This window comes from Tenrec ecaudatus, chromosome 5 (assembly GCF_050624435.1).
Source record: "Tenrec ecaudatus isolate mTenEca1 chromosome 5, mTenEca1.hap1, whole genome shotgun sequence".
Taxonomy (NCBI): domain Eukaryota; kingdom Metazoa; phylum Chordata; class Mammalia; order Afrosoricida; family Tenrecidae; genus Tenrec; species Tenrec ecaudatus.
The window spans coordinates 105,297,122-105,312,407 of record NC_134534.1 but is presented as its reverse complement, the minus strand read 5'-3'; the positions used below and the strand labels follow the sequence as shown (position 1 = coordinate 105,312,407).

The 15,286-nt window shown below is 38.2% G+C and overlaps 1 protein-coding gene across 4 annotated transcripts in view; it reads right to left on the bottom strand.

The window, feature by feature from the left end:
- Positions 1-15,286, bottom strand: part of ERCC6L2 (ERCC excision repair 6 like 2) — a 167,210-nt gene that overhangs the window by 41,833 nt on the left and 110,091 nt on the right. For 3 of the 4 annotated variants that reach the window (XM_075549800.1, XM_075549802.1, XM_075549801.1), the window contains one exon: positions 10,217-10,371. In XM_075549800.1, coding sequence (XP_075405915.1) covers positions 10,217-10,371 — 155 coding nt within the window. Of the gene's footprint in view, positions 1-9,744; positions 10,177-10,216; positions 10,372-15,286 lie in introns of those variants that run through there. The other variant, XM_075549803.1, reaches the window with a different exon arrangement.

Genomic DNA, 15,286 nt, shown 5'->3' with positions numbered 1-15,286 from the left:
TTACAGTACATTTTTTGGTAAAAGCGGATTCACTGATACCTCGGTTTTTGTGATGGCCGATTTAAGAGAACAGTGTGTGGCTGTGAAATTTTGTTTCCTGCTTGGGAAAAAATGCTTCAGAAATGTTGTGATGTTGAACACAGCTTACAAGGACATCGCTATGGGAAAAATAAGTGTATGAGTAGTCTTCTAGTTTCAAAAAAGGTGAAAAGTTGATGGATGACAAACCTCATTCTGGACATCCATCAACTTCCCAAACAGATGAAATTGTCAACAAAATTCATGCACTTGTGCTTAAGCTCAATGAGGGACCACTGAAGAGATGGGGAAGTTATCTGGACCACCTTAAAGCTCATTTCAATGAATTTTAATGGATGATTTGGGAATGAGAAGGGTCGCTGCAAAATGTATGCCTTGGGTTCTGACTGACCTGGAAAAAGCATTCGGTGGAAATATGTCATGCTTTGAAAGAAAAGCTCTGAAGAGACCTAGACTTATTTTCCAAGATAATTACTGGTGAGGAGACTTGGTGCTATTTTACAACCCAGAAACCAAACATCAATGAAGCCACTGGAACATGCTCCGTAAAAGCTCGTCAAGTGAAATCAATGATCAAGACAATGCTCATTTGTTTTTTTGATGTGAGGGAGATAGTGCATTTGGAGTTCATTCTACCAACTCAGACTATTACCAAGCTTTCAATTTAGAGGGATTGAAAAATTGCATAACAGTGTGCAACAAAGGCCTGATTTTTGGCACACAGGGGACTGGTTTTGCCACCATGACAATGCACCTGCTTATATAACCATCTCAGTTTACCAGTTTTGGGCAAAAACAGCATGTCTCTCTTCCCCCACACATCTTATTCACCTGATCTCGCGCCTCATGACTTCCTTTTGTTTCCACAAATGAGGAGGGGCATGAAAGGATATTGATTTGGCCATGTAAAAGAGGTGAAGAAAAAAACCAGAAGGGTGCTGTCAAGCCATCCAAACAGATGAGTCTGAAAAGTGCTTCCAAACATGCGATTAAAGATTTGACATATGCATTAGGTGTAATGGAGAGTACTTTGAAGGTTATAAGGTTGCTCTTTTAAAAAAAATTTAATACATAGGTAGGCAAAAGAATTCTGGTTTTGAGGAGTACCCCCTCATAAAATGGAACATTACCCATCTCTAAAAACTGATGAAATAATGAAGCACCTCATGACTTGGAGGGATCTGGATAATTATGCTGAGTAAAGTTAGTCAATCTCAAAAGGACAAACATGGCATGAGTCTATTGCTATAGGGAGGGACAGCAGGGTGGGAGTAGGCTCAGTCTTTCAGGTCATCTAGTCTGCTGGCCAGGTGGGTGAGGCAGCTTAGTAGAGAGCCTGACTGGAGCCCATGAACCATACACCAGTCTTTCTATGTGTGCATTTTGAAGGCCACTTTGGTAGAGGCCCTCTCAAGTCAGCTGAGACTAGATTTTTGAGAGAGAGAAAGAGGAGGATGACCAACTCTCACTGTTTGTGTAAACAGTGTCCAGTACAAGTCCAGTACAAGTGAGTAATCCATGTTCTGTGATTTGTAGTTAGCCTACAGTTGTTTAAGCTCCTTTTTCAACAGTTTTAAAATTATTACCTTGAATTAATCAGTGACACTATAAACAGAAGGTCTTTATGCTCCAGGGAGATGATCGATCAGATTCTCTGCCATAAAATAACAAGGATGTCTCTAAGGTGAACCAGAGGCAGATAGAAAACATAGATTCAGGAATGGATTTGGTGGCCTACTGACGGCTACCGTGATGTTGCCTGAACAAAATTAGGGTTCTTTTAGAAATGCACTAGGGAACGTGGATTGCTCTCTCAATTCTAAGGCAGTAAACTTGGATGAGTCAAGCAAATCATGTTGTGCCAGAAAGATTTCCCTCCACACTAAAAGGAGGGACATGTATGAAGAGAACCCTCATATCGTCTCAAATGTGGGTACATTTGTATAAGAAAGTGAGTCATTCAGTTGTAGTTGTCATCTAACAACAAATGACAAAAGGTCTAAGGATAAAAATGTAACTTACTAAGGTGAGTGTGGCAGAAAATGAAAGAGCCTGGTCCTATGATGCCAGTGGGCTGAAGCACCAACCGGATATATGTCCTTTTAAAACAAACATAGCTCACTGCCATGCAGTCAAGCTGACTCACAGCAACCTCCTAAAGTATGAGTAAACTTTAGTAACTTTGGCTAGCCTATTTTTAGATATTCATCCTATTCTTTCCAGCTGAAGACATGTGTATAGAAGTGTGATAGCAGACACACCACATAATAACAGCAGTAGCAACAAATGAAAACAAAGACATGTGAGAGACTTATACAGATTTGGAGACTATTAAAGGAGAGCTGTTAGATACAAAGGGGAGGAGTTCAATAAGCAGATAAAGGTAAAAGAGAATTATAAGCAAAACCCCACAGGAGCAAAAGAAGGGAAGGGTAGAGTCCATGAAGTATCTGGAGAATAGTCCACAAGCTGAGGCTAGCTAGGGTAAAGGTACTCATCTTTGTAACCTCTGTCTAGTCTAGTGCCTGGAGCATAATCCTGAGTGAACAAGTGTACGGGAATGAGACTGGAAAAGGAATCTGATTCCCAATTGGGATGGCCTATGTGCCATGTTAAAGAAACACTAAGACAATTCATAAAGCTTTGGAAGGCACAGAATTAGGCTGTACAGTGAGTCTTCAGATTTGTTGGTGTTAGATGTGGGAGTCATGAAATCATCGATGGGTAAGAGCTCTCTTGTTGACACCTTTTTCTACCTCCTCCATTCTTTAGGGAGTGTGCTTTACTAGCACTAAGGTGAAGAGGGTGCTCTAGTAGTGCAGTGGGTAATGGGTTTGGCTGCCAACCTCAAGGTCAGTGGTTCAAACACACCAGCCACTCTGGGAGAAAGGCTTTATGGAAGAGATGACATGCCTGAGGTAGATTTTGGAAGGTAGGGAAATTTAGAAGGATTAGAAAAGTCAGGCTGAAGATTACTAAGGCAAAGAAAAAGCAAAGAGTAAAAAATTGTCTTTGCCAAAATATCTTTACCAGAGGTTTTCTGAAACAAATATTTAGGGCTGCCATGAGAAGAAGCAACAATATGACTTGGCATTAGGTCCTACAACTATTAAGTCAGGAGAAGCCTCTGGCCTAACATCTGACTCACAGCCTTAGGAGTGCCAGACTCTACATTCAACCAAACAGCTTCCAATAGGTAATTTTCACTATACATATGAAGAGGTTTCAAAAATTCATAGAAAAATTACCTTTTAATTCATTTTTTCCCACAAACTTAAAAAAACTCTCACATGTAAGCCTCAATGGTTTTGATTCTCTAGAGAACCCAGACTAAGACAAATATGTACTTACATAAATAAAAGTTTAAAATTTATACTGTATAATATGTAAAGCACAGAAAAACAAACATAAAAGGAAAAAAATGTCTGCCAAAATACTTATATTCAGAGAAGGTTTTCTGAAAAAAATATTATGGGCATGATGCATTCATTCCACTTGGATTTGTGGGGATGAGGGGTGGGGAAGAGTGTCTACATGGTAAAGTGAAGGAAAATTTTCACAAACAAGGTACCATGGGAAATTAAAAGACTGATTTGTCATACTAAGAAAGTACAATGGAAACCCCCAAGACAAACAGAAGTTAAAGGAACTGACTAGAGGAAAGGTACAAGATCAGGTCAGAGGATGGACAGAGCAGGGCTCCAAGCTGACTGCCATGGCTGAGTCCTGGGCCTGGCGGAAGTCACTTACCCTCTCACTGTAAAACAATCAGTGAAATGAGATGGCGGGGTAAAGTAGTGCCTAAGAATCCTTCAAATTCCGGCATTACATTTTTGTCTTATTCATCCTCTAAAAATTCATAATTCATATGTGCAAAGGTAGGATTCTCAGATAACAAGGTAGTGTTTCCATTAAATGGCCATCTCCAATTGAAACCATGGTTGACATAAATCACTCAGTGCCACTGAACCAATGCCAACTCAGAGTAACCACACAGGACAGAGAACTGCTTCTACGGCAGTACATCCTTATGAGACAGAAAGCCGCGTCTTTCTCCCAAGGAGCAGGTGGTAGGCTGAACTACCTACTTTGTGGTTAGCAGCCCAATTAGTAACCCACTACCATCACAAGAGTGTCTTCTGGTTTTCACAGAGGTTTAAAGTGTATTCCTCATCTTATTATCCATTTCATGTTTACAACAGGGAGACATCCACTATCTATTTTTTTGTATATCCATGAGGAGTTGAGGCAGAGGGGGAAGTGGAAGAGAAGGGAAAGGTTTGTGAGAGGGAGTGGAGTCACTTGTGCTGCCAGTTTCCTGTTATTGGGGTCAGACAGAGGAGCTGGCTGAGTCTATCTGGAATACGGGGCAGGCAGCGGTGGGCAGGAGGGAGGGATGGCTGGACATTAGCAGGCGGTGGGTGCCAGAGCCTCAGAAATTAGTTGCTGGTGGCTTGAGTGGCCCCTCTGCCACTTCCACAGGCTCCACTGGGCCCAAGTCAAGATACTCATCTGCTCACAAGTCTGGGAACTTCCCATTGGGAGAGCATAGTCAAGTGATGGCGGGGCTCTGATGCTCTAGAGGCAGTGGACAACCCCCATCATCACCAGCCTGACTGTCCACCCCAAACCCCATGGGCTTTGCAGTGATTGGGTTAATGGAAACATTCTAAGAAGTGCTTGGAGTGGGGTGGGGGTGTTGACAGGCAGCAACAAAGGGGACACTGGCCCTGAAGACAGGGTGCAGATCTGACTCTCTCACCACACTGATTTCACATAATGATCTGGTCTTTGGAACCCAACAATGGCAGTAAGTGAGGAACAGGTGTATAATTTGAAAAGGCTGCCAAGTGTGTAGTGTTCTTTAAGACACTAAGTGGAGTCAATCAGAGTTTAATGAATCCTTACATATCTATTAACTTATATACTGTTATGTAGAAGGTATTAAGTGAGGAAGTAGTATTTCTTTTAGCTAGTGGGAATTTTGTAACTATTATAACCAAAGAATGTGTTAGAAGAAGTCATATGTATTTTCTCTGTGATTGGATCATGCACCAGATAGGAGACAAGTTATATTCAAACTGCTTCCCAATAAACAAAGTTGATTTTCTATTAGTTCAATCTGCTGTCAAGTCAGTTTAAAATCCTTTCAAATACACATTTTTCCCCCAACAGCATTCCTCATGGCAAACATGCATAGTTTTAAGTTGGTCTCTCATCTATAACTCCAGAGAATTTATTCTATGATTCTATCATTGGTAGTACTACCAACAAAAAGAGTACCTACCAAGCCACTGACCAAGCTTACAAAGGGAATTTCACTCCTCATCCCTACTGATAAGCTACAATTCTAATTAGAAAATTAAGATATATTGTGAGTGATTTCAATGTCTTTCTTACAAGGAATTAAATGTGCTTTGCATTCATGAGCTCATTGGCCACATTATCCCATTAAGCTCAGTTAACAGCTCTGTGAGGAAAGATACCAGGGTCTCTAGGCCTCCGGCTAGGAGGAGTCAGTACCTATCTACGAAGGTTCTGCAAAAAAGTTTACGGAAAAACCCTTTCTATGAAGTTTTTGACACTTCTTCCTATCTGTGTAGCATGCATTGGATTCTTCTCCCTCTGGCTAGGAAATAGGTCCTCATCCCTGAAGTGACAATTATTATCTTTCTGAGACACAGGACTAATAGTCGATCCCATTTTATGAATACTAGATGAAAGCCTCCCTTTTTTATGCCAATACTAGTCACAAAATTTTACATATGCACATATATAGTTAAAAAAACTCGATCTCTACTATTACTTGACAAAATGCTTGTCTAATAAAATTAACATCTCACTATAGAATGGAACATGATGATGCCGTTCACTAAAGAGTTAATCTGCTGCAGTTAAAACCTTAAACCTACCTTACTGGGTTGCTTTATAAACCAGTTATTTGTGAACATTTATTTTAAACTAGCACGCCATTCACCATGCTGAAAAGCAGCATAATGGAATTCTCTCTCCTCAAAGTCGATTCATTGTACAGTCCATCCCTCCTTGCTGACTCCAAAAGCTGTATAAACACACTGCAATCAAATCCATGATAGCTCAAAGGGCCTTTCTTTACACAATCTACAAAATGCCAATCTAATACAAATACAAGAAAGAGAAGTTCTTACTAACACACATTTTGCATTTACAGTACTCGGAACAGTGCTTCAACCTGCACTGATGACAGAAAGAGCACTCTGCCCCCAGCCCACGCCACCCCTGGATGACAGCGTGCTTAGTTCTCTCCTTTACACCACACTGCAATAACATAAAGAAGGGTTTACTATTAATCCAGGTTTTACTACAAAGCGGCCCATTATTTCTCTGTCAAACACCGGCAAGAGTGCCAAGTGTCTGTCATCCAATTCAGGAGATTAAATCTTCTTTTATAGTGTGATACTTGTACCAATTTATAAAAATACAGATATAGTTTCTTAGAGTTGGTCACAGTCTATATCTTGGCTTGGATTCAGGCAGCAGAGGTTGCCTATGACAGCTGGCAGGAAATTGAAGGCAGAGTACATCCTCCCCCTTTCAGTCTCCAACTATCAGTTGCCATAGAAATTAATCCTTAATTGAATGATGTCTTTGTACATTTCTTTTCAGAAAACTCTAAGTAAATTTAAGTTGAAAACATGCAGTTGATTTAAAAAGTGAAGCATCACATCCGAAGCAGGTATAGTTAAATTTTGTGACATACTTCCACATACTAAAAGAACAAATTAACTACAATAAAGGTATTATCAGTTCCTTCAAATGCTCAAGGCATTATTATTGTTGCCTGAGGTGAAACCTAAGGCACAGAGGTTTTCCATCTAGCTCTCAGATACTTCATTTTCCAACAGGAACTGTTTTCAAAGATGATTCTAAAATATTCAAATATAATTTTAAGGCAAAAATGAATCCTTATTTTGCACTCCATTTTACACAGTTGGCATTGTTACCAATTAACAATGGCACAATTAGAATTTTATTTGAGGAGATAAATTTTAACTGAGGGCACTGATACAATATATTCTATATGTAGAAATTAATATATAAAGTAAAATCTATAAAAAATAAACAGTGGCAACATGGAAAAGATGCCCATTTTAGGCCTATTTTTAATATATGGTTGATTTTTGAAAAGGAGAGTCACAGCTCTGTTTATTTGGATTTCTATAAATATGTAGAAAAGATTGAGAAATTCTGGAAGATCTTAGGATTTTATCAAGGACTCTGAGTATGCGACTTCTCTCTTGATAGTTTTCAACTCAGTGTATTGCTTCGCAGTTTAGTTAAAGGTTCTATGACGGTATTAGATTTAACTACAATATTCTTCAGAAAACAGACATATTATAGCATTGTGTACTAGTTTCCTATAAATAGAATTTGTTTTGTTTTCTTAGGAAGCGAGGCAACACATAACACTTCTGCATATGGCTCTATACACAGTCTTTTCAAACACAGGCAAAGTTCAATAGTAAGACTTTGGTGACAAACATGAAGCACTCAGAATTCCAAATCATCAGAAAGATTGGTGAGGTCAGCGGAACATGAAAGCTCCTGTGCTGTAGGTGGGAGGTCTGGGGACTTGGGGAGACTTCAGAAGCAAGGCATCTACTCACTCACACTATGGCGGAATCTCTTCTGCCTTCATCTTGCTTCATTTCCTTCCCCCTTAGTTCATTCTCATTTTTACAACCAGTTTCACTTCTTCAAAACTGCAAGCCCATGATTACCATCCTCTACAATAGAAGCTGCAAAACCACTCCTAAGTGACACACTTATCTTTGCCCGAGCATGAGGGCGAGTTTCAGTGCTGGAGAAGCAGGCACACCCCTCAAGCATATCCTAGAAATCTTGTATTAGAAAGTTTACAATACAGCCCGAGTGATTTTTAGCTAGAATACATTTCAACTATAAAGACAAGCAAATATCGTTGTATTTGTTAATTGGACAAACTAAATAATAAAGGTCAAATCTGTAGGACTGAATATTTTTCTGTTGGAGTAGAAATTTACTTCATCCAGGATCAGCTTAAGAAATCAGTCACTCAAATAAGTATATTTACACAGATAGTTCTTGGCCTGCTAACACTGGTGCTAGGATTGAGCTTCCTGGTTAGTGGCTTCCTGGAATGTGTTATATCCACCATGATTTAGTCAAGAAATGACACATTTCTTCAAAGCCCCTGCAAAGGGACAATTATAGTGATTCTAAGTTGGTATGTTTGTTAGGGAAAATATGGCCTCAAAGGATGTACTCGAAATCCAATCATCTTCTTTGTGAGAGGTGCCGCCTGACCCCCAACACACACATATCATTGCGAGATGAGGTTTCTGAGGAGATGTACTCTAAACTTCATGAAGTGCTGCAGCATAGAGTTGACATAATTGATATGGTTTACACTAAAGAAAAAGGAACCTCCCTCCTCCTGTAGCCTTTTCAGTTTTATAACTTTCTTTATGAAGATTCCAAAGGGTCTGCTTATCATGTCTGTACCCAGAGTTTGAGTCTCAGGTCTATTTAAATTATTTTGTTAACACTCACTACAGGAGGTTTTCAAATTATCTAACTACTTCACACTAAAATTTGTTCATTTGGACAGAAAAAAAGGGCCTAGTTAAAAACAAAAGAAAACAATACCTGATTTTAAAAACCGCTGTATTGTGAAAGACTCTGAGAAGTCCTTCAGCCTAATAAACCAAATTTCTAAAAAACTTAGAGTATTTTTGCCCTTTGTTTAATTTCCCATATTTTCCCCCCTATGACTCCTACCAGTGCACCAGTTCTCCTCAAAAGGATGTTAGGCATTATGGACAATGAATGAGGGATGTCCCCCAAGCCATACACAGATATTAATGTCATTTGGGCATTCAGTCACTAAAACTGCCCCCCCCCCACATTTCCAATGCACTAGTTGAGACCAGGCTAAATTGCCCATTGTCTTCATTTTGTTCACCAGGGAATACAAACAAATACCACTGTTTTGAAACAACTAGGTAGGGTGTTGTGGCCTATTTATGTATATTCGTCTTCCAGCACTGAGCATTAATTTCTATTTTCTCTGGTTCTGAATTTATTTTACATTTTGGTATGATTACTAGAATATTCAAATCCTTTGTGAAACTACCAGAGGTACAAATAATGAAGACAACTTAATAGTTAAAGAGCACCCCCCCAACAGTTCATTTTTAAATGTACTAACAACACAAAACAAATTATCTTTCTTACATGCATTTCTGACCTCTACCCCATAAATTGGCAATAAAAGTACTTCTAAGGCACTTAGCTCTTAGCAGTTAATAAAGAGTGATAAGTCCAACAGTAATAAAATATTTTTGAACCTTTGATAAAATGACAGCTTTTAATCTAAAACATAAACATTATCTTCGATGACTACAGCTCTCCAAAGAGCGACAACAGCACATATACATGAAAGTTTTCCCTGCAAGGCTTTCTTTACCCCTGTCCAGGGTTCCAGGCTGCGAACCTCCTAGGGGTAGTTCTACCCTGCTGCATCTGGTAACCATGAGTTGGGAGGGACTTGAAGGCCGTGAATTTGGTGTTTTTTCCTTCTATACCACATCCATTTTAAATCAGGAGAAACCATAGGAAGTAGTTATTTCTTATAACATAATAAAGATATTTTTGTTGACTATGTATATGCCATATGATGCTGTGTGAGCAAATTTTTGAGAGAATCTAATCATATACTTTTTTTTTTCACATGTGCATAAGGGCTTGGTCCTGACTTAAGCACATGATCAGCAGGCTCTTTCTCAGTTTGGGATATAGCAGTTTTATTGAGGGAAACCGTTAAGCAACCCTATCACTCTTAGGCATTTACATTAATGTTTTAACCTAAAGCGTTGTCTTCAGTGACTACAGAGTTCCAGAGGGTCTACTGTTTTTCAAACTGGTATGTTTAACTGTTACTTAAAGAGTTTTCGTAGCGACGTCACTAGTGGTGCTGCGGTTAAGTTCGCAGTGAGAAAGCACCAGTCCTTCCGGGAGAAGACGGCGCAGTTCTCTGTTCTATCGGGCCTCCCAGAGTTGAGTGGATGGCAGCCAGCGCTCTTTGTGCGAATGTTGAAAGAGTCTATCGAGGAATGCCTGTGAAAAATGATGTCAAAATTAACGATACCGTTCTCACCTTAGAACTGCACACGGCTACGTTAGCAGGAAGCTGGGAAAACTGCTTCAACTCAAATACATCGTGTACTGCCCACCGGCTCATGTGATTTTCAGCTTTGCTCGATCCAATCACATGCTGGTTTGAGTGGACATAAGCCACTTCCTGAACGCCATCTAGGATGTAATCAGATATTACCAAATGCGTCATTAGAAGATCATAGGGCTCAATGTAAACGTAAAAGTACACATAACATTGGTTGCATATTACTGGTCAATTTTTAATATTCAAGAAAAACATTCAGTTTAGTTTTATTTTCTCAAAAGTTGCAAGAGGAAGATGCAAATATGCTGGTTTAGGTAAACTTGGAGACAGCCCTTCCCGCTCATCAACATAAGAATTACGGAGATAACTGTTTTTAGGTTTAAATCTGAAAAGGGGATTTTAGCTTGGAGAAAGTCATCGAATGTCTGCTTCAGAAATTTCTGTTCTCTGGTGATTTAGAAAAAACTGTTTTCTAATTAAAAACCAGTGTTAGTCTCATCTGTTATTTTAAATGGATACCCCGAGAAGTCAAAAAGTACTGCTACCAGGTTCCTAGTTCATGCATGGGTTTATTCCAAATACAACATGTTGAAACATGTCTCTGAGATCAGTGGATGGCTGCAGACTTGGTCTCTCAGTAATATACTTGCTTGTTTTCATTAGGGAGCCTTCAAAAGCAGGTCCAGTCAAAACCGTGGTTTCTGAAGGAGTCTGCTTTGCCGGTTCAACACAAGGCACAGCGGTGAGCTCAGAAAGTTATGGCAATTTTGAGATTCCAAAGGAGTAATTTTGATAGGTTTTCTCACATGGCACAAGATGTTCCCATGAGCTTGTTAGGAAGGAGTCTGAAGGGAAACTGCCTTGGTGAGAACAAGAAAGTGGTGCTGAGGAATGATTTCCCTTCCCAACAGCATACCAGCTCCGTCTTTGGCATAGCAAGGGTGGCCCTAAAAGCACTTCACCATCCACCCACCTGCCAGTCTTTATCTTACCCCTTCAGACTTATTCCTAAAACCTAAAGAAGAGTTAAAAAGGAACAAAATTTGATTCCCTTGATGAGGCCAAAACTTTTCAAGTGCTGCAAATCAATGGGTAGAATTCTTTAGGAAAGGGGGAAACAGATGGGCACAACATCTGCAGAACTGTAGACGGTGATGGGGGATATGTTGAGAAACAAAAGCTTCATAATTTGATAGGTTTGTTTAATAACCGTTTCTGTGATTGTATAGCAATGTTTTTTTGACTTATCTTCTTACTTGACTACAGTGATAGACCAGAAACACTAGGCCTATGACCAGGGAATTTCCTTTGGTTGGCTTTCCTTGGCTGTGTTTTCCCTTGTTTTATATACGCACAGAGAATGTGAGCGTTTTAGGAAATTAAAAAAAAATTAGCTCACAGCATTTTTCTGAAAGAAATTTAGAAAATGGCTATTCTTTTTATTGCTTTGCTTCTTTCTAGGCACCTCTAATTTATTTTAAAATTGTGGTCATAAAAGAGCAGATGGGCCTGAGATCTGTAAAAACTCTCAACAGCTCTGTAAATGAGCCTCAATTATGACCGTCAGCATTTATGCTGCTTCAGTCCTGAATCTCTCAGTTAAACTGTCATTCATTTAAAAACCAGTCACTACTAAATAGCACAACGATAGGAATAACTAGGAAATCTTATCCTTAGAGTTCAAAACACCAAAGACTCTGCATGGTACACATACAAAAGAACTTTAAAAGATACTGGAACTTTAGAGGCCCTACATATTCAAAATTTCCAAATGGATTCTTCTGGTAGAAAATTTACTCAAATTTTTCTTAACTTTGAAGGCCACTTTATATATTATTCAAAATAGAATTAGTTTCACACTAACTACTGACACAAAAAATGCAGATCATTAAAAATATGAATATACAAAAAAGTATTCAATAATTCCTGAAACCTAAAATTTAATTATAGCACACAAACCAAAGGATAATCCAGTATGCTTACTCACTCACTCTTATTGCGATCAAGTCAATGCCAACTCATAGTGACACTACAAGACAGGGTAAAACTGACTCTGTAGGTTTCTGAGACTGTAAATGTTTATGGGAGTAGGAAGCCCCATGTTTCTCCCAGCCAGTATGTTACAACAGTACATATATAGAGAATATACATGTATATGTGTGTATTACATATATATAATGTACAAATACCATAATGAACTTTAAAATAAGACTACTAATAAACCCCGAAGAGTTGTAAATAAATCAAACACAAAGATTAAGGCTTATATAGTAAAATAGCCTTGCTCATATATCAGCCTCTTTTATACAATTTTTTTTTAGACACGTCAGACATTTTTAGGGTCATGTTAATTCAAAATTAGGCTAGATTCCGGAGAGAAGATGATGATTGTAGGAGAAAATATTTTTGTGATCTCTCTGAATCTCCAAATCCATAAAATTAGCTACCCATTAGACAGCAAAACCAAGACGTTTGCAACACAACCGGATGACAGTTAAGAGACATCTATGAAACCAAAAATATAAGTAGGTGGGGACAACCCATTAATAGTCACAAAATCTATATGGTATCAAGGTTTCTACAGGAAGAAGAAGAAACAAGATGTAATTCTGAGAATAGGAAGGAGACTTCAATATAGTTAACAAGTCTTCACTGGACAGCACAATAGACCAACAACTCTATAATAAAAGCATATCAATAAGATGTACTCACAAAAGATTAAAACTGTAGTCTATTTCAAATGAAATAAAAAACTAAGAAAAGGGGAAAGTAATATAAATCAGAATTAGAAAACTCAGGAATAAGTGAAAGATGCAATATAAGTAGTTATTTCAGAAAAGAAAACTAGAATGGGCTAGAAGGGGCATAACAGGGAGAAAGAACAAGCAAAAATAAATAGATTAAAAAGTTGGGCAGAATCTGAATCTGTTAAATGTTGAACTTTTGAATAATAGTCTCTGAAGAAGCAAGGCATAAAAGCAAAGCAACAGAACACATAGCTAAAAATAGTAATATGAAGGGACTTCACAAATATTGTGGGAAAGTTCCATTATTTTTAATTCAATTTTTCTACAAACTTTTTGAAGTTACCTCATATAACAAAACATCTCTGAAAATTAGGTTGACACAATACTGTGTAAATGAGAAAAGTTACCCAGAATAGCCAACACTCAGACATATTCTAGTAAAATGACTGTACTATAGGGAACAGAAAATAAGCACTTGAGAATCTAAGGGGGGGGGAATAAAAGGAATACTTGATATATATTTTTATGTTAGCAGTGAAGCTACATATAGTATTTAAAATTCTCAAGTAAAGTAAGCGTGAGCCAAGCAAAACCAAGAATTTTATATCCAGCAAAATTAACTTTAGAGTATATAGGGCACAAAGTGTAATCTATAAGAAACTTAAGGAATATTATTTTAATCTATTCTTCCTGAGAAATCTAATAGTAGTTAAGATACTCTCAAACTGACTGGAAAACCATTAAAAACCCAAACCAAACTTGCTACCACTGAATTTGTATCCCATTTCTGGGATACACTTATAGTGATTCTATATAAAACAGGGTAGAACTTCCCCAACTTAAAGTGTCTATATGAGACAAATGTAGAACTTCCCCTAAATCTTTATCAGAGTAGAAAGCCTCAATATTTCTCCCAAGGAGCAGCTGGTGGATTCAAACTGCTGATCTTATAGGTTAGCAGCCCAATTCAAAACCCATTGTTCCACCAGGGTTCTTTACAGTGACATTAGGGGGCATAAAATACAATTACTTCTATAACCAAGAGACAATGGAGCCTAAGAGGCAAAGAATACTCTGCAACGTTGTCTATGCTCTGACCATGTATACACAGTACATCTATTTTCAAAATGGAAGATATATGGGAAGAGCATGTACCAAAAAAATAAAAATAAAAGGGTTGTCAATAATTATACTATGGTAATATTACCTTTTTATCTTCTATTGTTGTGTACTATAGGATAAAACAAATGAGTAATTATGGAATATTATAATTTAATCAAGGAGCCTAATTGGCACAAGTAGTTTAGTACTTGGCTGCTAACCTAAAGGTTGGCCCTTTGAACCCACCCAGCAGCTCTGAGAAAAAAAAACACCTGGGATCTGCTTCCATAAAGAGTGCAGCCTAGAAAACCCTATAGAATAATTGTCCTCTGTCAATATGGGGTCCCTATGAGTCTTTATCAACTCAGTAGCACCTACAAACATAGTCGAATTGCTCATTACCTATAAGCTTGAGAACCAGAATTCTCATTATAGAAGAAGTGGGATACACATGTAATGAGGCGAAGTAAAATACAAGGTCAAATTTGAATTGTAGTTATCAATAAATATAAAATTCTGAGGTATTTTATCTATATCCAAATGTGTATATGTGTGTGTGTATGTGTGTGTATGTATGTATATATACCCAAACAAAAGGGAATGCCATCACGATGATTCTGATTCATAGCAGGCAACCCTGGTAGATTTGAACTGCCAATCTCGCAGTTAGTAATCCAGTGCTGAATGCACAATGCCACCATGGCACCTTTAATATATATGTGTGTACACACACACACGAGAGGGTACCCACCCCTAAATGAAAATTTTTCCAAAACTATAAATTTAAAATTTTTTAAAAGAACCCTATCATCTTCAAAGTACTCTCCATTACACTTAATACATTTATTAAATCTGCAATTCTATTCTTGGAAACATTTTTCAAACTTATCTGTTTGGATGGCTGATAGTACTTCCCGCTTTTTAATTCACCTCCTCTCCATCATCAAATTGTTGTCCTTTCATGTCCCTCTTCATTAGCGGAAACAAAACAAAAAAAGAAGTCCTATGGAGTGAAGTCAGGTGAGTAAGTGCATGGGGCAAGAGAGACATGCTGTTCTGTTTTGGGTTTTTGTTTTTTTTTTTGCCAAAATCTGGTGCACTGAGATGTCTGAATGAGCAGGTACATTGTCATGGTGGCAAAACCAGTCCCCCGTCTGTCAAAAGTCAGGCTTTTTTGGTTGCATAGTTATACAATCTT